Source organism: Pogona vitticeps, chromosome 1 (assembly GCF_051106095.1).
Source record: "Pogona vitticeps strain Pit_001003342236 chromosome 1, PviZW2.1, whole genome shotgun sequence".
NCBI classification, from domain to species: domain Eukaryota; kingdom Metazoa; phylum Chordata; class Lepidosauria; order Squamata; family Agamidae; genus Pogona; species Pogona vitticeps.
The window spans coordinates 294,766,833-294,791,046 of record NC_135783.1 but is presented as its reverse complement, the minus strand read 5'-3'; the positions used below and the strand labels follow the sequence as shown (position 1 = coordinate 294,791,046).

The following is a 24,214-nucleotide window of genomic DNA, read 5'->3' as shown; positions in this document are numbered from 1 at the left end:
AGGCGACTGGCGAAGTAACCGGCTTCCTCGGAAAGACGGACGCCATCTTTCTGTGGGGCGAGAGAAGCCAACCGCTGCCATTATGAGAGCGGGCAAGCGAAGCGTCTCTGGCCTCTCTTCCAGGGGAGACCTGGGGGGGGGGGGGGACGAAACGTTCAGCTCCCTTGGTCTTCCTGAAAGGACGCGAGAGGTTGGGTGCTGCTGTCCAAAGACAGAGAGGGTCGGCTTTCGGGCCGTCGTTGTGTGTGTGTGTGTTTAGTCGTTTAGTCGTGTCCGACTCTTCGTGACCCCATGGACCAGAGCACGCCAGGCCCTCCTGTCTTCTACTGCCTCCCGGAGTTGTGTCAGGTTCATGTTGGTTGCTTCGCAGACACTGTCCAGCCATCTCATCCTTGGTCGTCCCCTTCTCCTCTTGCCATCACACCTTCCTAACATCAAGGTTTTTTCCAAGGACTCTTTTCTTCTCATGAGATGGCCAAAGTACTGGAGCCTCAGCTTCAGGATCTGTCCTTCAAGTGAGCATTCAGGGTTGATTTCCTTTAGAACTGATAGGTTTGTTCTCCTTGCAGTCCAGGGGATTCTCAAGAGCCTCCTCCAGCACCACAATTCAAAGGCATCAATTCTTCGGCGGTCTGCTTTCTTTATGGTCCAGCTCTCACTTCCATACATCACGACAGGAAAAACCATAGCTTTGACTATTCGGACTTTTGTTGGCAAGGTGATGTCTCTGCTTTTCAAGATGCTGTCAAGATTTGTCATCGCTTTCCTCCCAAGAAGAAGGCGCCTTTTAATTTCAGGGCTGCTGTCTCCATCTGAAGTAATCATGGAGCCCAGGAAGATAAAATTTGACACTGCCTCCATATCTTCCCCTTCTATTTCCCAGGAGGTGATGGGACCAGTGGCCATGATCTTAGTTTTTTTGATGTTGAGTTTCAGACCGTTTTTTGCACTCTCCTCTTTCACTCTCATTACAAGGTTCTTTAATTCCTCCTCACTTTCTGCCATCAGAGTGGTATCATCTGCATATCGGAGGTTGTTGATATTTCTTCCGGCAATCTTAATTCCGGCTTGGGTTTCTTCCAGTCCAGCCTTCCGCATGATGTATTCTGCATATAATTTAAATAAGCTGGGGGACAATATACAGCCTTGCCGTACTCCTTTCCCAATTTTGAACCACTCAGTTGTTCCATGACCAGTTCTAACTGTTGCTTCCTGTCCCACATATAGGTTTCTCAGGAGACAGATAAAGTGGTCAGGCACTCCCATTTCTTTAAGAACTTGCCATAGTTTGCTGTGGTCCACACAGTCAAAGGCTTTCGCATAGTCAATGAAGCAGAAGTAGATATTTTTCTGGAACTCTCTGGCTTTCTCCATAATCCAGCGCAAGTTAGCAATTTGGTCTCGAGTTCCTCTGCCTCTTCGGAATCCAGCTTGTACTTCTGGGAGTTCTCGGTCCACATACTGCTGAAGCCTACCTTGGAGGATTTTGAGCATAACCTTGCTAGCGTGCGAAATGAGTGCAATTGTACGGTAGTTGGAGCATTCTTTGGCACTGCCTTTCTTTGGGATTGGGATGTAGACTGATCTTTTCCAATCCTCTGGCCACTGTTGAGTTTTCCAAACTTGCTGGCATATTGAATGTAGCACCTTAACAGCATCATCTTTCAATATTTTAAATAGTTCAACTGGAATGCCATCACCTCCACTGGCCTTGTTGTTAGCCAGGCTTTCTAAGGCCCACTTGACTTCGCTCTCCAGGATGTCTGGCTCAAGGTCAGCAACTACATTGTCTGGGTTGTACGGGATATCCAAATCCTTCAGATATAATTCCTCTGTGTATTCTTGCCACCTCTTCTTGACGTCTTCTGCTTCTGTTAGGTCCCTTCCATTTTTGTCTTTTATCATGTTCATCTTTGCGCAAAATGTTCCTCTAATATGTCCAATTTTCCTGAACAGATCTCTGGTCTTTCCTTTTCTGTTATCTTCCTCTATTTCTTTGCATTGTTCATTTAAGAAGGCCCTCTTGTCTCTCCTTGCTATTCTTTGGAAGTCTGAATTCAAGTTTCTGTAACTTTCCCTATCTCCCTTGCATTTTGCTTCCCTTCTCCTCTCTGCTATTTCTAAGGCCTCGTTGGACAGCCACTTTGCTTTCTTGCATTTCCTTTTCTTTGGGATGGTTTTCGTTGCTGCCTCCTGGACAATGTTACGAGCCTCTATCCAAAGTTCTTCAGGCACTCTGTCCACCAAATCTAGTTCCTTAAATCTGTTCTTTACTTCCACTGTGTATTCATAAGGGATTTGGTTTAGATTATACCTGAGTGGCCCAGTGTTTTTTCCTAATCTCTTCAGTCTAAGCTTGAATTTTGCTATGAGAAGCTGATGATCAGAACCGCAGTCAGCTCCAGGTCTTGTTTTTGCTGACTGTATAGAGCTTCTCCATCTTTGGCTGCAGAGAATATAATCAATCTGATTTCGATATTGCCCATCTGGTGATTTCCATGTATAGAGTCGCCTCTTGTGTTGTTGGAAAAGAGTGTTTGTGATGACCAGCTTATTCTCTTGACAAAACTCTATTAGCCTTTGTCCTGCTTCGTTCTGAACTCCAAGGCCAAAGTTCCCTGTTGTTCCTTTTATCTCTTGGCTCCCTACTTTAGCATTCCAGTCCCCTAGAATGAGAAGAACATCTTTCTTTGGTGTCAGTTCTAGAAGGTGTTGTAAATCTTCATAGAATTGTTCAATTTCAGTCTCCTCAGCAATGCTGGTTGGGGCCGTCGTTAGCCAATGCTTTCTTCATTCTTTCCGGGCAATATGTCTCGATGGCTTTTCTGCCCGCAAGAGTTTCCGAGTACTGTACAGTGAAATTAGGAGAACATTATTTCAGAATAGATTAGAAACACATAATGTAGAAAGGAAGGAAAGGCCAGGAGTGAATGTGATCTACTAACTAGACGCCTCTCTTGAATTGTGCCTGTGGACAGTTGTGTCCGACATGATTTTGTCTTTTGTCCTTGTTGAGGGAAGGCGGTTATAGAGCCATGACCCCCCCCCCCTTAGGTGGCAGAGCAATCCACACAATTCTCTCTTTTGCTTTTGATCCCCTAATAAAACGCTGGAAGAAGGGGAACTGAGGGACACAAATAGGGTGTGCTGCAGGGACAGACTAGGACTCAGCCAGGAGACCTGGGTTCAAAATGCTGACGGCCTGTCGACACTGAAAATGGGTGCGATCTGGTTGGTGCTTAAAGGGTCCTTATCTGCAGTGCAATCTATTTTAACTTTTGGTACCCCTCGACCAAGGCAGAACAAACAGCTATTTTGCATCTCAGTGAATCATCCCAAAGAGATTGCATACCTTAGCAAAACAAACAAACAAAAACACCAAAAGCAAAGTGAGTCGCTTATATACCCGTTGGACAGTATTGAAAACACTCTCTGGATGGTCTACAATTTAATTATTCAGGTTACACATCCCCGACCCCAGCAAGCTGGGTGCTCAATTTACCAACTACAGAAGGGTGGAAGGCTGAGTGAACCTTGAGCCGGCTACCTGCGTTTGGTTCCAAAGCAGAGTTTTGGCTGCAGAAGGATGGGCTGATTTAAGTGGAAACACAAGCGGAGGTCTTTTTTTTCTCCCATGCCAAATATGGCCATCATAAAACATAACGATATATGTATCAGTGTGAACAGGCTCTGATTCTACCATGGGTTCTGCCTTAGTGTGGGTTACACTAGCAGCAGGGAACAAGCTTATGTGGGGTGTTTTAGAAGGGTCAGACTTGATAAATGTGATCTACTCAAGTGTGATGGTGTACAGTACATGGAAATTGCTCCTGTCAATATTGTCTACAAACTATCAGGAACCCCTACACAATACTAGTTCTTGATTTCCCCAATTTCACTTTAGGAGACAGAATAAATATAAGTCATGCTGTCACCCACCTTGTTTCTTCTCATAGGTGGAAAATATATGAGCTTTCCTAAATCCAAAAAATTGAGGTGAAGACATATATTTCTCATTTGCTTTCTCTTCAGGCACACTTTTTCTCAGTAACTGGCTGCCTTAGAAGGGGTTCTTAAAAGTGGGGCTGCTGTTTTTCACTGTGCTTTTTAAAAAGTTTTAAACATTGTTTGTTTTAATATTATTAGCCATCTTGGGTCCTCTTGAAGAGAAAGGAAGGGTATAAATATTTTAAATTAATAAATAATAAACTACAGTATATTCTGCAGCTTATGCATTCTCCCTCCCATACTTTTTGCTACATCTAACTATGAAGAATTATATGTGCAGCCTGGTCTTCCCCAAGTCATTGTTTTGGAAGGAAGTGTCTCAAATTTCAATGAAAGCTGCTTCCCAGAATGTGTGCATACGGTTGTAACATACTTCAGCTGTGTCTCAAGTGCAAAATGAGAAACATGTGACTATTGTGAGACAAGCCACAGGACAATTAATGTAGTGCTAGTATTCAGAATGTGTTCATAAAAGATAATGTTAGTTGTCAAGGCTAGGCAAGCCTCAGATGAAGTGAATCCATGGCAGTAAAGTAATCTCCACCCACTGCAAATATTATCTTCTTTATTATTTTAATTTTTTCTAAATTAAAATTTTACTTCAGTTCTGGTTATAATACTGTATAACTGCTCCCATGGAACATATTATCACAGTGTGTTAGAATAAAAGGCAGCTGTTAAACTGCCCAAGTATGTGGTTTCATACAACAGTCCTTTCTTGCAGAGTTGCCACTTTGTGAAAAGCACAAAATACACATGCTTGCTTCTTTTGAGGATTCTGTGTGATAAACACATGTTTTTTCCTCATAACTTTTTTGAGGTATTGCTCCCAGAATCTCGCAGTCAGCATGGGCTGGGGTATTCCAGGAATGTATTACAAAGAAGAATATGTGCTTGCTGTGGAAAAAATCTAATATTTTTAAAAATCATGAAAGGAATTTTTGAAACAGTGCTCCAATATATTATCATCTATTCTGAATTTCCACAAATGTGCCTTACATTCTTTACCAATTTGTATGAATGGAACTAGATAAAGATTTGATCCAAACACTCCTTTTGAAATAATTGCATGGAAATATCTTACATACTTTACCAGTATGTAAAACCAAAGGAATTTTACTTGGTGTCTCTACATAATACACATTTCTTCTTATCCTTGACCTAGAAATACAGTATTCTTTGGTTAAGTGTGTGCAGTGTGAATGATTTTGAAATGAAGCCACCCCATTGCTTAATTTGTATTGTCAAATAGTCACTGTCACTGAGTGTTAATTTACAGTTATCGTCTCTCTTACCCTCTTGAACACTCATTTGAAAATTATATCTGTTGTGACTCAGCCATCTGTATGGGTGGTGTTTGACCGGTGTTTGTTAGAGATAATGCTCCACATGATATCCTCTCTTTATTCTTTCTCTTTTGTTTGTTATGTCTCTGCACAAAAAAAGAAAAAAAGGGAAAGAAAACTCACTTTCCTTAGACTTCTAAGAAGGCATGAATGTAACTGGCCAAAAAAAGATGACAGAAAATGACAGATGCACAAATGTAAGTACTGTATAAAATCTATTGCTTTGTGTATGTGCATGTATAAATAGAAAGAACAATGCAGTTTTATGCAAAAAGCTCTCAGCTGTATGGAAATTACATCAGAACAAGTAAAGCAAAAGGATCTTTGCCATGGCCTCCTTTCACTGCATAGCTCATTTTACTGTGATGCACAGAATGGGGCCAAAAGAGGGCTACCACTGAAATGTGTTTCATCCACAAGCAAGATGTTTCAATTGCCAGGTCTCTGTACTTTGTTAGTTTTTCCAATTCTTCTTATGTGAAGATCATAAATATCTTTATCAAACACACATTTATAATTTACATTAATTTACATTATGCATTTATATAATGTTTCCCTCCTTTTAGGTTGACAAGTATGTTGGTGAAATTAAAGGTGGGCTGAGGCCAACCATGAAAATCACTATCATGGGAGTAATATGTTCCACCCCCAAAAGGTAAGTGTGTTGCCATCCAGACAACAGTTTCATGAGTGTATCTGGTCAAAACAGCATGTAAGTGTAATCATATACGCACCTTGGGGGTCTACAACTGGTTCCAGGTGCCAAATGCATACACTTAAAATTAACATATTCTGAGCTTAGGAATTTATTTTGAGTGTCAGAACAGAACAGAGGTTCTTTATTTCAGCAGAATAATTTGGCATTTGGGTATGTGATTGAATCATTTATTGTATCTGTTGTTATTGGCAACTATGTTTTCTGCTTTTTTATATTATTTAATGAGTTGCATTACATACAGCAGCACTATCATTCCATGTCTCTGTGCCATCCCTGCTGCTGCTAGATCCAGTAGGTTCTATTTACTATGAAATAAATATAGCATTATGTGATATGTATGTAGTATGTTAAAGATGAGCTCTTCCCTTACATCTCCTACACCATCCTATTGGATTATTGATGTTTTTTTCTCATTACTATATGTTTGTTCCTCACAGTTTTTCCGTGACTCTGCTCTGTGACCCCATTGATGGTCATGCAAGCAAGGATATTGGCCTATCACTCATAGTCAGTTTTACTGAGAAATCCGTTGTCCGGAATTCACGAATTGCTGGGAAATGGGGTAAAGAGGAAAGAACAATTCCTTACTTCCCATTTACACCAGAGGACTCATTTAAGGTAATTTATTATTTATATATGTAAAGTTGCTTTGACAACTAGTATGGTATAGTGGATATAGTATCCGACTGGGGACTCAGGACACCTGGTTTCAAATCTCCACGTATCTACAGAAACTTACTTGGGAATGGCAATGGTAAATCATTCCTTGAACATTTTACATACTACTGTACTTGGATTGCCGTAACTTGGAATCGACGTGATTGTATGTAACACATAAAGTTGTCTTATGCTAAATGGGAGCAGTGGCGGGGGGGGGATAATAAGAAAAAGATTTGGTGAGCACATGTGGCCTGTGGGCCTTTGTGGACCCCTGAACTCGAACAATAGAACTTATGACCTTTGTGTGTACAAAACAACATTTGTTCCATCAGTGTTTACAGAAGCAGAAGAAAGCCTAGCTTAAGCCATCCAGTATAATATTTGCCATGCAGTTTCAAAACAATCCAGAGGGTGATAAACATGCTTGAGCCCCATGGAACTCAATAATAGGCAGAAACACTTTATGGCCTATCAATCTGTGTGGCTTTCCTATACTTGACTATTTCTGGATTGCATTTATATGATGCTGTTGTTTTCCACTAATGTATTTTTCTGTTTATTTCTTTCAGATGGAGCTCTTCTGTGAGCATCAACAGATCCGTGTCCTGCTTGATGGGCGGCAACTCTGCAGTTTCAGTCACCGTGTGCAGCCTGTGCAAAGAGTGACAGCTTTACAAATCTCAGGAGATCTCAAACTCACTAAGGTGGCCTGAAGAATAGAATAAAGGATCCCATATTTTACTGTGCTACGGCAACAATTCTCTTTCCTACATTCTTCAAAGTGTTTCCTTCCTTTTCTGCAAGGTTTTTTTTTGGAGGATTTGAAATGTTCAGGAAATTTGGATTAGGTGTGTTAGCAACCACCCCGTCCCTGTTTTGTTTTATTTTTCTTTGCATACCAAATTGATATACTAATTCTTATCCTAATGTTCCACAATCTGTAATGAATGACTGGTTTGGGGGCTTCACATGACCACAGCATTATTATTATAATAATTGCAAGCCATGGATCCAGTAAAGCTTTTTGTCCATATAGAAAAGATGGTGAATCCACAGAGGATGTATGCATTTCCAAAGAGAGCACATGGCACCTGCTTATTTAATGACTATGTAAATTAGAGGAAGTCAACCCCATTCAGAGCTAACTACATAACACAGAGAAGTTTCTAGTCATGTATTCCTTTGTATGTTCTGTGGAGCTTACTCTGTACGTAAGATTATAACTATGTAGTGCCATTCTACATGTTTCCCTAGAAGTAAATCCTACTATGTGGAGCTTCCTTTCTTTTAAATGTGCACAGAATGGAATTGCACCATGAGTGCAGAATATGCAAATGAAGGATATATAAATATCCTTATTGTATTTTGCTAAACTGAGACAATATTTTACTTGCGTTTTTCTATATCAGTAACGCTTTGGTCTGTTGTGCTAAAATAGTATATACTTTAATTAAAATTGCTATTTTAACCTTTTAAAAGTACACATCCAGTTTTGTTCCATGATGTTGCACATATGATGCCATTGTTCTGGAAGATGAAAAGGGAGGATGTGTAAATCTGAGAAGTCAAATTCCATGGACTTTTTCATTGTCCAGATCTACATCAGTTCCTTGCTACTTTCATGTGGATTAGGAGTATGTAGGAAAAAGTCCCTCCTATATTATAAATCTTTTAAAATTGAATTTTTCCAATTGTACACATGGTTTGTTTGCACTGTTTAAAATATGACAGATAGATAAAACTTTATTACCATCAAAGACTAGCCACAAATAAAAAATCGAAATATATAAATATGTTTTTCCACATTTTTAAAATATGTGCTTTTTTCTATGAGTAATTTTCAAGTACATTATTTTTTATAAATGTTTTGCAAAGTTTTGGAATGTGTGGATTTTTTAACACAAAGTACATACGGTATAGATCCATTTTAATGGGTAGTATATTAACATTCCTCCTGATAATTATGGCTGTGGAATTTTCATTTATGAATGTGATTTCCAAAAAGAAACACAATTATCAAACTCACTGCTAAAACTTGTCAGAAATCCTTGTGCCTCTTAAGTTATAGTTCTAAGATTTTTTAAAGCACCTTTGTATTTAAGTAACAAACTTTTAAGATTTTATAACTAGAAATACAGTACATAGTATGAGAAACATAGGAAAATATTTCAAAATGGTGTAATACCAAATATACAGAGAGGGAGGTTATTAAGCTATATTCCACATTGATAGTCCAAGTCCCGTTGTGCAATATTTGCCTACTTAAAGAGTGATAGTGTCACAGGCAAGGGAGTTTGCTGATAAAGAATTCCTGCTTCAATCCCAGGCTCACACAGCTCACACACAATCAGTTTCATTGCATACAAGCATGCAAGTGGAAGCAGTAACTCTTTACCAACAGTCTTCCCCCACCACTGATGTCATCTCCCTTATGTTGGCATAATTTGTACAACAGGATTTGGAGCAATATTTGTTTTTCATAATAAACCTTTTGTTGCAAAACATTGGCTACTAACACTTAGAGCTTCTTGTATATTCCACAGGACATTTCTTTAAAACGAAAGAAAGAAAATGATGTGTAGCTACCTTTTTTTCCAATGCATATTATTCTTTACATGCAGAATTGATACTAGTCTAGACACCACAAATCAATATGCAATAACTATGAACATCAGGAAGAATTTAGTGGTTTCTCTGCCAAGGGAACAGCATTTTTCAAATAAATCAGTTTCTCTTCTCCACTGCATCGCTGTCACCTAGATCTGCTCTGGAGGGTAGAGGGACCTTCTGGAGCAGAGCGCGGCTGCAGTAGTGAGGAAGGGAAGAAAAGTCCCTTTTTCCAATAGATTTTTGGGTGTCACTCAGAATATTAGTCCTTGTTATTCTTCACAAAAATAACATCCAACAAAAAAAAATCAGTTTAGTGAATGGTTTGCAATTTCCACCATCCATCCTGGTGAAAGGTACTTCTGCTTGTCTGAGACTCGGAAGATTTTCTCTTTAGGAAACTAAGTGGGCTAGTAGGCTACGTAGGTGAATTCTCAGGGGAATTCTTACAATTACATACCTCCATTCCTCTGAGATGCTCAGAGTGGTGCAAGATCCTTTCCATTCCCACCCACATTTTGTTAATCCTACTTATAATGTATGTTTGATTAAAAGAGTTATTAACCCAGAGTCATCTGATGAGAGCTTAATGACCCAAAACAAATGTTAACCTTGATTTTCCCCCCAGTTCTATGTTAACATATAATCTCTGTACTGTAACAAAGTTCTCTTTCTTCCTTTCTTCCTTTCTTCCTTTCTTCCTTTCTTCCTTTATTTATTTATTTATTTATTTATTTATTTATTTATTTATTTATTTATTTATTTATTTATTTATTTATTTATTTATTTATTTATTTATTTATTTATACATACCCCGCCTATCTGTTCAAAATGGATAAAAGGCAAACTTGCTATGTTTGTGCATAGACAAGAGTTCTGACTCCTGTCCTCTGAAGATGCCGGCCACAGAGACTGGCAAAACATTAGGAAGAACAACATTCAGAACATGGTCAAAGAGCCCAAAATATCCACAACTTCCATTGCTATGTTTTTGCTTGGTCCAGAGATAACTATGAGCTAGAGTTAGCCATTTCCTCCTATGAACTGCACTTCTGCACTTCTGGACAATACAGGTCTAGGGAATAGATATGGTCTAGAGTAGGAGCAGAGGAGAACTCAAATACGGTATCTTTATTTATACCCTGTATTCCAACAGGACCATTCTCAAAATGGTTCATACAAAAACATTAAAAGTGTGTAATATTAAACAATCAGAACTTACAACTACAAGCTAAGAATTACATGGTGGCAAATACAAAGTCTATATATAAACCACAACCATATACCCTTGTGGATCCATATACCCTGGAGAGTTGAATAGATCCATGTAGAAGAGAGCTGATTTGCCTTTAGATGGGTTGTCCCCATTCTTGGTTATAATTATGACACAGTTCTCCGTGTCATTCAGTTTATCTTTATTCAGGTGAATGTACCTGGTGAAATACTGTATCCAGAATTCCAGACTGACTTTGAGATAACAATATGTAGAGATCTTCGACTACATAGAAGAATAGATGAAAATAGGTTCATCATCAGAATGTACAAATTGTCAGATGAAGAGTGTTATATGCTTTCCTGCTTCATGATAAGCAGATTAGTCAGATGTAGACTTCGTGCTAGAGTTAAAACAATTCTGCTGCACTGAAGCATGAGTTTTCCGTGTCCTAGACATTCTCACAATTCTTATGTCTGTTGTTTGATAGCCTCAATCCATTGAGCCCTCTCCGCCTTACAACTGGCCTGTATGTAGTAGTGGATGTCATTCTTTGTGATGATTTTGAAGAGATTGCCCTGCACATTTCCTTTCACTCCTGGAAAGAAAGGGGGGGAAATCAGGCACAATGTACAAGATACAGTGGCAATAAAGTTAGTGCAGTTATAGCAGACATTTTTCCAGAGAGATGTTTGAGTATGATAAGGACAAGTGGTCTTGCCAGAGTTGCCATATGACTCACTGCATTTTCTTCTTGCCTACAAAAGCCGGTAATGGAACAGACGTATACTTCATGCAACTGTTTTCACAAGCAACATGAAAGGCTGCTTATGTTCTCCGTTAGACTGTATGCTTAACCCGGGACCAAGTTTGCTCAATTTGGATCTGTGTGTAGACAGGGCACAACAGTTTCTGTTGTCATCACTATCTTTTCTAAGTAGCTGTGAACAATACACACAAGGTGATGGGCAAGCAAAGCAAGCTCCCGACCTTTGGGACTGTTATTTCTTTAATTTTTTTTAGGAGTCTACAGCATACAGCACGATTACAGTAAGATCAGACCAAGTCAGGTTGTGGCATCTGTGAATTTCATTACATTATCCCAACAGATATTACCTACAATTTCAGAACTGGTCTGAAATAATGACAAAGATTCCAATGCAAGCAGCTACTTCATACTATCTACAAATGAAAAAGGAATACACAAACAATACTGTCACAGGAGAAAGTAATCTGGCATGGTCATAACTTACCTGCTGGAACTCCATTATCTTCTAGTGCTGAAATAAGACAGCCACGGAGAGAAAACCCACCAACTGGCCTGTTATCTTCCTATAAGAGGTGGAATAAAAGGTCTAGTGATAAGGTAAAGATTACATTCCCTGCAACACATTTCACATTGTCATGAAAGATATAATAATGCAATAGATGATCATATCAACAGTGCTTTAAATGTGTTTCAGGACTTAAACCCTAGTCAATCATTTTGTAACACAGAATAATTTCCATGATTATAATGGAGAAGCTAATACCGCCCATTGGCTATCAGATCAAGGACATATTTTTAATCCTGTCCTAACATTTAAAGCCCTATGTGCTTCCTGTCCTAATTATTTAGCAGAGCTGGTGTCATGGCATATTCTTCTTAAGAGGACTCAGTCTGCATATTCTGGAATTTTGTCCGTGCCTTGGACTAAAGTGGCAAATTCCAGGCTTTGGACATTTTCGCATTCAGCTCCAGAGCTGTGGAAGTTTGTCCCTCAGCACCTTTGTATGGAAACAGAGTTAGGCCAATTTAGATAAGGTTTGAAAACCTGTCTCTTCAACCTGGAGCCATAGATGTTGGTTGTAGGGAGTGGTCAGGGCTTTACTGTTCACCCTACTATATATTCTAAATGTTAATTATTTAATAATGGCATTGGAAAAAGGGAAAGGTGTCTTTACCTAGTTAGACTATTTGTCTACTCTGATAAGTATAACCAGAAGAATTTGTGCACCTTTAATAATTGTGTACAGAAAGAAAGTTTGTCAAACTTTGCTTGTTCATAGATCCTACCTACTAATAGAAAGTCCTGCTTCTGCACAATTTTAGAAGTTGCAGAGACTCTGTCATCTTTTGCACTTGGCCACCCTAACTTTGACCGGCAGTACCTCTTCAGGATCTCAGATGGAGGTGTCCTGGATCACATTAAAAATCTTTTTAATAACATGAGATGCCAGAGATTTCCAACATGTGATCATATACCTTTCCACTAAGCTTTAGTCTCTTCATTCATTGGAAATTATGGTACAAGGCATTCTGCATCTCTCAAATCAGGGCATGATATACGACTGCTGAGTCTGAGCTTCTGAAATGTATGAATACAGTATTAGCTTATTGGCTGGATGCTGCATCCATTGTAGTACCCTCTTGTTCTGTGAAGTATATGAAATTGAACAACAGCCCACTGCAATTTACTTCAGGAGGGGGATGAGAAACAAGGGAGACCTCTTTCTTTCTCTTCCACACACAGACCTTCAAATACTAGAAATGCACCACCTCACCTTTGTGGGGTCATAATAATGTAAGAAAGCAGGATCAGCCCTCAGGACGAACCGCCTCACCTTCCAGTTTTTTCTTTTGTGCCCCTAAACATTGGAGAGAGAAAAAAATATGTAAGACTCCTCCTGCTAGACATACAGTGTTCTGAAACTACCCCACTTTGCGTAATAGTAGGGTTTTGTGTGCCTGTGGGAACAAAAGATTCTGGGTGCTTTCAGATAAAGACCTTTGTTATGGAACTGCTGTTTCAAAGATGGAATTTTACAGAAATCATTTCCCATTAGTAAGCCCCTTATGTTTTTCCATCACTGTTGGTGTTTTTCTCACAAAAAAAAGTGGTAGTGCTAGGAATTGTCCGCCTGAAAACACCATCTCTGTTTTCTTACAAGTTGTCTTGGGAGTCACTGAACTTCAGAAAACAACTTGGGATAAGGTGGGGTATGTGGTATATTGCAGAATCACAGTTCTAAAGGCTTACAGGGTGCATGGGGCTACTGGCTTGGATTCCTAGAGAAATACGATATTCTTGGGATTCCAATGCAATTCAAGAGTTGTCACAAAACATAGAAATCACCAATACGTGAAGAGTTATATTCCGTTATTAGTCCCAAATACAGTATACAATTGAATGAATGGAACTTACAGTGCTTTAACCAATGACCCATTGATTAAATTGGTCTACTGTAACTGAAACGTAACCATTGTGTTTAGCCTCAAAAGGCAAGGCACTGAAATATGTAGGAAACAAACAAATTCTAAAAATCTGTTTGAATTGGTGTAGATAGTGCAGTGCTCTAAACAAGGTTTCCCTGGGCAGAAAATTGTTGCTGATGATTTTGTTGATGTGGTAGTACTATTTTATCACAGTGAAAGCCAAACTGTACATTCATGAATGCCCTGTGAACCACCTTTTCATAAAGTACACATCAGATTCAGGGAGAAAAGTACATGTGCCACCCTCAGATTTCCTGCCCATGAAAAGTTAGCTTGCCAGCTAGATGGTTATACATTTACATTCTCTTACATCTCGGACATGCACTTCTTATGGAAAGAATAGTTCCAATTAGTCACAAGGACCTTTCCCTGCAGAGAACTGTCAGCCCTACAACCCCACTGTTTCTCCAGAAGTGTTATGCAACCTATTTATTCTGCAACATTGTACATATGATTTTGATTTGTTATTACTGAGTGCATTGTCCTTCTTTCTTCCAAACACACACACACACACGACAGAATTCTCCACTCCTCCCACTGCCCATTTGCCAACATGTTCCAGAAGTCATATTCACCTGTTTTGTTAAAAAGCCTTGTTTTACAATTGTGCCACTCAATTCAAGAATGTTAAGATGAAGCTCTTCTTTGGAGCTGACTCTTTTTTTATAGCTTTCAGCCTGCAGTTTAAAAAGGAAAGAGATTTAGAATTTGGTTATTCCATTTTTGGTGCAGAGAAAAATGTGGAGAGATCTGCCAACCCTAACACCTTCCCTTGGTAAACGGGAAATTATTAATCCAGACGGTTTTTGTTTAAAGGAAACAAAACAAAAACAAAAAATCCCAATAACGCGTTTTACTTATAGGTCACGGTTTTATTCTTTCATATACATACTGTGGTGTGACATCTCCCCATATCTATCTCTGGACAGCAGAAAATGGAGGAGAAAAGAAAGGCAGCAAACGAAAGAAGCAACAGATAGGAAAGGGCATAGAGAAAGAGTCTTCTGCATTTAGTGTCAGGTATAGAGCATGCTTCCCATAGCTATAAAATGTTAAAGGAGGAGCATGAAAGATCATATTTTTCCAACAGATAATCTATACAAAATATAAAAAATACAAATGTCATTCTTAAACATGGAACCTTTAATAGTTTAAAACAACATCCATCTCTAGAGTGTTTTTCTGTTGTTCCCTGATGTAACATGCTGAACTTCAGGGCTGGCTTTAGCATTCAGCATCCCAGGTCCCTGCTCCTTGCTCCTCTTGCAGAATTTGCAGCTAACATTAGCAAGAGACCACTCCATGCCCACTTCCTCCTAACAGACTGGCTTATGAGTTACCTTCCATTTTAATTATCATCACTTATAGGAAATTAATGGCAGGGAAGCCACTATGTCTCATCGCAGGTCACAGTTTTGCTCCCACAACTCATTAGATAAGCATATCAGAAAGGCCCACTGAGGCAAAAGGCTACCAACAAGGGGGCCTCCCTGTGGGGCCTCCTCAGATTGGGGGATTGCCCTGATAAGCAGTGACAGAAATGCACAAATTTAGTTGAATAATTGTATAGACAGCAAACTGTTCCCACATTGTGCCTACAATAAAGGTAAAATTTACTTTTTATGTATACACACAGTCCAAAGTCCAACTACTATATCAGTTTCAGATAGAAGTCTTTAAAGCATTAAGAAGGTCCTAAGATTCCACCCCACAACCTTATCTCTCAACTGGTTTGTCAAGGGTTGGCCTAATTTTTCTATCAAATTCTCAGTTCTGTATGCACAGCTACTTTCACTTTACAGCATTACAGAAAGAGAGGAGACATAAATTTCAGGAATCTCGCCACTTACAAATAGATACAATGCAGTAGAATCGTCTAAAAATTGCTCAACTAGATCACCATTCCTCATGGCTTCAACACTTCGGGCTCCCACAGGCTTGATGAAATTTTCTTCCATCAGCATAGAGGCCAGTGTGACTGCCTCTAGCCTGGAGGCTGCAAATTTATTGGAAATCAGCCAGTCTACCAAAACAGAACCTAAGAAGGAGAAAGCAAACCTTTGAGGCAAAAACAATATGTAGCTAGACTGTTAGCAAGATGGTTATGTCTGATTTAATCTACTCCTTACTGTATCATAGACAAATGTATCTTAAATTAACAAGGAGCAGTCATTAACGGAGATATAATCTCCAATATTGAAAGTCTAATACATTTAATAATAGAGGAAATATTAAATGACTAGAAAGGGACCATATAGGTTGAGGAGGGTGGGGGAGATTGGACTTTAAATCCCAGAACCTGACAGCCAGTTTAAGCACTGGCCATGTGGGCTATGAGATTCTGGTAGAACAAAAAAAGTAACTATTTCCATCTCTGTAAATTACACAGAACGATATACACCACAATAGTCCATTTTACCATTCCTCTGCTGCCACATCAATCAATGAAGTGCAAGGGGAACCTGCAATGACAACATCGTGCCAGGTGCCATTTATTTAAATGTTACAAGAAAGGCTCTAGTTAGTGGTGGTCATATAGCAGCAACCCTACAGCATCTAACCTAGATCCAAGGTTTGGACTTTACATCAAGAAGAAAAGATTGGGTGGCAATGGAGAAGTAAGATATATGCAGATAGGTACAGCTGAAACTAAAATTAAAGATGTTTGCTTTCACCACCATGTTACTCTTCTTACTTTTCATCCTGCTCTTCCTTCAAAGTCCTTGTCAGAACCTTCTGGATCTATGCACAATTTCCCTCGTGATGAACCAACAAACTGTTCTGTGGCTGCTTTCTCTGTCAAGTACCTCCTCACCCTGGACCAAAATTCTGCCTATTGGAGGCACCAGGCCAGGAAGGGCTGTGAAAGGATTGCCTGTTGCAGCCCAGCTTGATTTGGGCAACAAGGTATTTTTGAGGCATGATCATTTTTTTTTTTTTTTGGCCCAGACTCCAAGCTTGCTTTTCAATCCTGCCTCCTGGTTTGTTCTTTGATTCCAATGTTATTTGGGCTTGACTCGTGGTTCCTTGTTCCTACTTTCCCTCAGCCTGCCACTAAAGACTCAACTCTGCCATTATTTCAGCATCATGGGGGTGGAGGTGGGGACACTTGCATTAATGCTTTGTATTATTTCTTATGTACTGAAGCTGAGAAAACAGGATCTGAAGATTTCCCACAGTGAGTCCTGTTAGAAAGTAGCTATCTTTTGTACTAGAGTATACTGAAGTATTAGGAGGCTGATAAGTGTGTGTGTTTTATGATTTGATACCTGTAAAACTTTCCTTATACGTGCTGCCTTGTCCTGTGTTGGGTGTCAACTTAATTCCATTGCTGTTGTCATGCATTTTCTCTACAATGAGACTAGAAAAAAAACACAAGAAAATATTAGTGTTACTGTAAGACCGAGAGAGGGAAGCAAGCTATTCTCGCTGGAGTGCCATCCCATCCTCTCACTATAGAAAAAGAGGTGCAAACCTTGCCTGTGTCCCCTCCCCTCCAGAACTGCCGGAAACAGACCCAAGGAGTGTGGAGAAAAGATTACAAATCTTAGCAGTTAAAGAACCTGGGAAGGAAATGGCAGGAAAAGACCAGAAACTCCGGTAGAGGTAGAGGCGGGGATGGCCGATATAAAGGGGAGAAAAGGGGAGTTGCCTCCAGGTTGGTAATGGATCTGGATGCAGGATCCATGGACTGGCAAGTGGGAAAGGCTCCGGGGACCAAAAGAAGAGGTGGATTAGAGGAGAATGAGGAAGGTGACCCCAAGACCGTCTTACTGGGGTGAAACAGAGGCGAAGGAGTGGAGGAGGAAATTGAGAGAGGAGAAAGAAAGGATTGAGAAGGAGAGATGAGAAAGGACAGAATGGAGAGTGAGGGAAACCCAGATGAGGGGATACCTTCTAGAACATGGTAGACCTTTGCGGCCTCTGGGGAACCCACCTGGGTGGACCACCAGGACACCGTGCCCTTATTGGAAGGAGAACCCGGACAGATATTGAACACTGATCTGCCTATGGACTGGCTGGGGCCTTGGAGCACTGTTGGGGGAAACCCCTTTAAAGAAGAAGCTTGGAAACCCCTTTCTGACCAGTTGTTAGATGGTGATAAAAGTTGGAATGCTTTTGCTGACACCTGTTTCTTGTTAAACACCGCAATAAATGCTACTCCTGATGCTAAACCTCGCAAGTCTGCTAATTTATTTGGAGAGAAACAGGAGCCAACTCTCGAACCCTCACAGTTACACAAACAGAAACTGGTTTTGTCAAATACCCAAAACTCTTCTGTCTCACCACATAAAACCAACAAAGAGGATTGCTTTAGAATCAGATGCAGAAACACCCCAGGCATGAATGAAAGGAAATTCCACAGACATGACCCATTCAGGTTGCCCACTCCTTTCATAACCACCACACATACACAAGAGTCCACAAATACTGGAAAAGCAAATTGAGGAATTTTTTAGTACTTACCTCAGACTGATATTTGATGGCAGTTTGAAAGAATTTTTCATGCGCTGAAGCTGTTGGACTTGCCCCGGATTGCCAGCATGAATGGCACCAGTTATATCCAAAGCCCAAGAGTCACGCTCTTCTCGGGAGGAAGAGTCAAGGAAATATTCTGTGTTGGTTTTTGTTCTCAGTTTAATGACCAACTGCAAAATGACAGCACAGAAACCAGTATTTATACTCATTGCCTATATCGTTCAAACATTTATTTGAAATTTCTTACAGATAAAGAGGAAGAAAGAGATCTTAAATGTTTCTACTGCTCCAGTCATAGACTGATGTGGTCTCTTATTCATCCAGATCAAGAGAATTAAACGCTGTTTTTATCTAGTGGCCCCATTTAAACTGTCCTAGCATCAGATCTCCAGTTGTGAAGAACTCGTAAGAGAAACACCTACTCCTGTATCAACTCAGTTGAACAATACAAAAGTGCTTCTCTGGGATTTCTGCCATCAGAAATATTGGCAAGTGGTGACCAAGGATAGAACGTTTTCAGTTGTGATGTCCTGGCTGCATCATTTGCTCCTCAAATAAAAACATTGTTACCCACTCTCTTTTTTTCGTGCCAAGCTAATTCCCTGTTAGTCTCGCATGGTTTAACTATCTTTGATATACATCTAAAATACCAGTAGTATTTGCTTTCATCATTTCATATGAAATTTCATAATTTCATTTCAGTTTCTATTATATATCTCCTTAGTGCATTGTTCCAGTTTTTTTTAAAAGCTGCTGCACTTTGCATTCCTTATTAAGGCTAAACTAGGCAATACATGGGACATCTGTGATAAGTTCACCTATTTCATTATCCGATTAAGGTAGCCCTCTCAGAACATCCTTCCCAAAGACCTTCAAACTGTCCGAGCCAGCAGGGCTCTCATCTCTAATCAGTATCTGTCACTTTGAAGAATCAACTCAACAAAAATCTGTGACAAATGGGTATAGAGTAGACATACCGGCCTGTTCTCATACTCCAAACAAGGGCAGGTAATAATGCAGCCATCAAGCAGAATTCTGCCCTTTGGAGAAGACTCCTTCTTTCCTCCCACAACTTTATAATAGAGCAGCCTGTCTTGGAGGAGAACAAACCATCTTGCTTTCCAGTTGTGGACAACGTGCCCCTATGAAGAAATTAGAGGCAGTTTAAAATCAACACTCATCTTCTTCAGTATAGCATGCATATGGATTTAATACTCACTGCAATCCATACTTCTTTCATTTTCACTGTGCTCTTGATCTGTAGAACTTTTGAACAAGGTACTGACTTCAGGATTTCTCCATACACTAAAAATGTCCCTTAAATTCATTTTAGCCACTGCACCATGCTCCATAGGCATCCCAGCCAGCCATAGCAGCTGGATGAGATGCTTATGGGAGCATGGTGCATATACATATACATATATATATATACATATACATACACACACATACATATGTACATATATATATATATATACACACACACACACACATACTGTACATACAAAATGTTATATATAGACTGATGCAACATGATTGAATAATTAAGGTAGCACAATCAGATGTAAAGGCAATTAAATTATCCATTTTTAAAAGCACATAAAATTATATGCAATATTTACATGTTCACATTTACACATACACAATGCATTTTGATTTTACAAAAACTACAGAGCCCCCTGTGCTACAACCCGCTACCCTTCTGCTATACTGGAGTACCATTTCCATCAGCCCAGGCAGTGTGATTGCTCACTGAGGACAAAGTGAGTGCAACATATCTGGAGGGTACCAGGTTTTAATGGCTGCTGTTGAGCTCTTAGAACAATATACTGCTTAATGTACTTTGAAGGTTTGGAGTCACTGTGTCATCATAAACACACTGAACTTATCTGGTTTCAGGAGCTAAACAAATTTGACCAAAGACAGAAACCTCCCTGAAGCCCTGAAGAATCACTGGTAGTCAGATATGATAGTATAAAGGTGAACAGACCAATGATTTGCCTCCCATAAGGCATTTTCGCCGAGGTTCCTATTTCATTCAGTAGCAATACTTTCTATCAGAAAAGTTCAAGCTGGGGAAAGTTGACAAAAGACCACACAGAGATTTTTGAAAGGCATGCTGTTTGCAGCTCTTGTCCAGATATACTGCTGGGAAAATTTATAGTTTAAATAAAGACCACTTAAGAGATTTCAGGATTCCAATATCATAGATCTGTGTTTGAATCAGCATACATTTACTGTGTTTTTCTGTCATTTTCCTCCCAATATGGCTAATGGCAACCTGGAGGAGCAACTGTGATGAGGACAACAGAAACAGGGAAAGGGAAAGGTTTAAACACACATTTGTTCAGTCAACTGCAGTTCTAAGATTATTATTATTAAATTAGCAAGTTTCTTGGTTGCTCTGAAGCAAAGAAAAAAATCAGGGGTTTCCCTGTGTCATATGTAATGAGCCAGGAGAAGGAGGAAGAGAAGCCAGGCACACTGAAACAAGTATCCCATTCTTTACCATGCACAGAACAGCAATTGTATGACCAGTGCATGACTGAGTGTTCATCAGGCATCTTGCAGAAAGGAAAAACCCATTTACTGTATTTGATTGGCATTCTGCATGTGGGAAGTTGGACCGGATGCTTGAAAAACAGCTGAAAATTGTAGCTGGTGTCCATAGCCTCATTGCAGGTAACATTTGATACAGAGTTAAGCACGGAAGTTGTCGTTGTTGTACAATCTAATAACTGGAGCTAATGCCTGAATCTGGAATTCAACTAACAGAAACTGAGAGTGGACAATGGTAGATTAGAATCAAAATGAGCTGCTGGGCTGGCAAGCAGAACGAGATTATTGCACTCTAAGGTCAGTAAAGCAGCTTGAAAAGCAAGAAGATAATATGACACCACCTGTGTTTCCACAGTCATTGCCCTTGTGAGATTCACCCACCTTTTTGAAACAGTTTTAAAATAGGGTCTTTTACACATAACATTACTGTAATATAGTACTAGTAATACTATAACGCAAATGATCAAATCTATAGCATTGTTGTTACAATGCTTTTGTCTTTTATTTAAACAAAATTATAGCCAGAAAATAATTAAATTATTTATTTAAAAAAAAACAATTGTTATAAAATGATACTCGTCATGAAGATTATAGCAAATGTGTGCCAAACTTCACATTATAGCAGCATTTAAGAAGAATGAGTTCCAAATAATCACCCTGCCACTACACAGTTATGGACGGCTTAAATATGGCATTATATTCATTCTTCTTACAAGCAACTTTACAAACATTTCCCTCTTTCCAGCAGTTATATTACATGCACTGGTGTGGAGGGGACAGAGTAGGATGTATACACAGAAAAAGCACAACGTAATAGTATGGAAAGTCGGAGGTCTGCTTGTTTTAGGTGGCAATGGAAGAGTGGTAATTGGGTAGCCCCAGGAGCCACCTATCTGGAAGCAGCCCAAGAGGGTGAATTAGAGGCAAACTGCATGCAGGATCAGACCTGTCCATGAGTAAGATGCTACAGGCCAAAGTGGGAGAGGAACGTTAGCAGAACCATTGGCATGCTATACTTAGCTCGTTTTGCCTCTTGACGATTGGAGACGTTTCACTTTTGGAAACAATGATCATTTATTTGTTTCCAAGATTCACAACTAATTTTCCTTTCAAAGGAAGGCTAATACTTCAGTCTTATATATAATATATATATTACTGCTAATATACTTACTCTCTCTATATAAGATTGCAAGTGTGGTATAACATATGATATTTTAAAAGACCAGGTTGGAAATCTGATAATTGTAATCACTTCTTACCTTTTTAACAAGAAAGCCTTCCTTTAAGATGCCGCTCCCTTCTTCCATGCTTAGCTGGTAGCCAGTTGATGGATATGCCTGCCGGGAAGCTCACAAGTAGCTGCTCACAACACCTATTCCTTTGTGTCTGAAGTTTAAAAAGGTAGACTGACTTTCTTAACCACCTCCTTGCCTGTGACGTATTCCTTCCTGCCCTGCCCAGGAGACAGTAAGCAAACACTGAGCTGGCACAGGGGGGAGCACCTGCCCTTAAGGGAATGTAAAACGGGGAGAGTTTAACATGACCATGATATGAAAACACCACTTGTCCTATTGCTCTGACATGGAGTAAGCTCACTGAGTGACTCAGGTAATGTTATTCAGTCATCTAATTAAACCATTACAGGAAATAGTCTTCTGTAGGTGGAAGTCAAGAGCATAGTGACCAAAGCTCTCTGTGTAAGAATACCTAGCAAAAAAAATTATATAAAAGGTATTTTGCTATGCTTTAGGGGATTTTTTTAAAAGCTAATGTAATAGTACCAGGAATCATGTCCAAAAATTTATTTTCCTGAAGATACGACTATTTGTATCAGAAGCATTAATGACAATACTGCCTTTTCTTCTTGGTTTTTCTTCTTTGTGAAGTGTCTATGACAAATAGTTCTCAAAGTTTTCTTTATATTTATGTTTTTTAATCTAAGAAATATATCACTAAAATTTAAAAACTAACTTCTCTCTCTTGATGCTAGTTTTTAAATTTTAATGATAATTTCTTAGATTTAAAATGCGCATATACATGGAGAGAGAGTTTTAGGCTTCTCCTGATTCTGTCAATTTACAAGTTCGTAGCCAGATCAACAACTGATAAGGCTGGAAGCCTAACTCCCCTTTATGGGAATAAATCCTATTAAACACAATGGGATTTGTTTCAAGTCAAAAGACCTTGAATTCTGCTTTGGTAAGATTGCACTCCTAGATGCAGTTCTGCGATAAGCACAGTTGAGTTTAATGAAGCATACATCTGAGTTGATACAAATAGGATCATGCTGTAAGGCTGCTGTGTTGCAGAGCTGTAAAAGCTCCAACACAATGTATAATCTGCATTCTTACCTGAAGGCAAATTCCTCAACTGGGAATAAGCTGAATTTGGTCAGACCTCTGACTTTGGTGGAATGTTGAGAGTGTTGGAGGAGGAGACCTGGATTCATGTCACTATGCTTCACAAAGTGGTTGTGAAGATAAAATGAGGAAGATAGCTCACAGGAGGAAAGGTGGGCTGTAAAAATAACAAATAAAAATAAAGAGAAACATATAGACAGCACTATAAAGAGATCAATAGGAATGTTAAAGTGTTCTATGAAATCTTACTCCAGTTAAGAGTTTGGTGCCCAGTCACCATACAGGTATATAAATTAAACTTTATATGTCACTTTCCCAGCATTTTGCCAAAGAAACACTGTACTGCAATGTCTAAGATGCTACAAAACCAGAAAACCTCAGGTTCAAATCTCACTTCTTCCATTAATTCATTAGTAACCATAAGCTAACCACTATTTATCGCATCACTGGGATGATGATGCAGATTCTCAGAATTATTTTGTTAAGGTTTACAGCTACTCCAGATGTGTAAAGCACTTTGAAAGTCAAAAGTGCTATTTATATATTTTTATTAATTATTAATTTTCCAGATTTTCTCATTTCTTTTATGTAAATTTGACATTTGTAAAGGGATAAAGGTCAGTAACTACATGTTTCCTGTATATATTTCAAATTAAAACATGACAATATGGGTTTGCTCTTTTGTTTTTATGAAAAAAAGTGAAATAACCCACTAATCTTCAAATGACTTGGGTCTACTGTAGACTCAAAGCTCCAAAGACCTACTGATGCTGCAGACAGACATGTTTTGATTGAGCAGCTGCTGTGGAAGCACATGGAATGTTGATATGCACATGAAATATATCGTTGTGTAGGACCTTCTTCACTGACTTCAGGATCAGGGACATCGCTATGCACATAGTACTGCCACAGCAGTAATATACGTATATGAAGAAGCCCTGGATTACAGAGATCCCTGTGCACCCTGATATTTTATGAAGCCATGGGTCAGGTCAAAAACCTTTAAGA

The 24,214-nt window shown here is 39.3% G+C and overlaps 2 protein-coding genes across 2 annotated transcripts; one reads left to right on the top strand and one right to left on the bottom strand.

The window, feature by feature from the left end:
* Nucleotides 1-5,405: 5,405 nt before the first annotated feature.
* LOC110082367 (galectin-related protein A) lies at nt 5,406-8,609 on the top strand. Its single transcript, XM_020799838.3, has 4 exons — nt 5,406-5,551; nt 5,921-6,009; nt 6,510-6,690; nt 7,302-8,609. The coding sequence occupies exons 1-4, from the start codon at nt 5,501-5,503 to the stop codon at nt 7,443-7,445; spliced, it is 465 nt and encodes a 154-aa protein (XP_020655497.3). The 5' UTR covers nt 5,406-5,500; the 3' UTR covers nt 7,446-8,609.
* A 1,870-nt stretch (nt 8,610-10,479) lies between these two features.
* On the bottom strand, nt 10,480-22,275 carry PLEK2 (pleckstrin 2). Its single transcript, XM_020800174.3, has 9 exons — nt 22,106-22,275; nt 19,265-19,429; nt 18,276-18,457; nt 17,078-17,169; nt 15,659-15,846; nt 14,384-14,485; nt 13,097-13,180; nt 11,806-11,884; nt 10,480-11,150 (listed from the first exon to the last, which is right to left on the bottom strand). Exons 1-9 carry the CDS (start codon nt 22,151-22,153, stop codon nt 11,023-11,025), a joined length of 1,068 nt encoding a protein of 355 aa, XP_020655833.2. The 5' UTR covers nt 22,154-22,275; the 3' UTR covers nt 10,480-11,022.
* Between the last annotated feature and the right edge of the window lie 1,939 nt (nt 22,276-24,214).

Excerpts from the sequence above, each read along its gene's own strand:
- LOC110082367 (XM_020799838.3), top strand. The coding sequence starts at position 5,501 with ATGAATGTAACTGGCCAAAAAAAGATGACAGAAAATGACAGATGCACA. Across the intron at positions 5,552-5,920 it reads AAAATGACAGATGCACAAAT|GTTGACAAGTATGTTGGTGA; the intron begins GTAAGTACTGTA and ends CCCTCCTTTTAG. Across the intron at positions 6,010-6,509 it reads ATATGTTCCACCCCCAAAAG|TTTTTCCGTGACTCTGCTCT; the intron begins GTAAGTGTGTTG and ends TGTTCCTCACAG.
- PLEK2 (XM_020800174.3), bottom strand. The coding sequence starts at position 22,153 with ATGGAAGAAGGGAGCGGCATCTTAAAGGAAGGCTTTCTTGTTAAAAAG. Across the intron at positions 14,486-15,658 it reads CTACTGCATTGTATCTATTT|GCTGAAAGCTATAAAAAAAG; the intron begins GTAAGTGGCGAG and ends TTTAAACTGCAG. Across the intron at positions 11,885-13,096 it reads ATTATTATGACCCCACAAAG|GAAGATAACAGGCCAGTTGG; the intron begins GTGAGGTGGTGC and ends CACCTCTTATAG.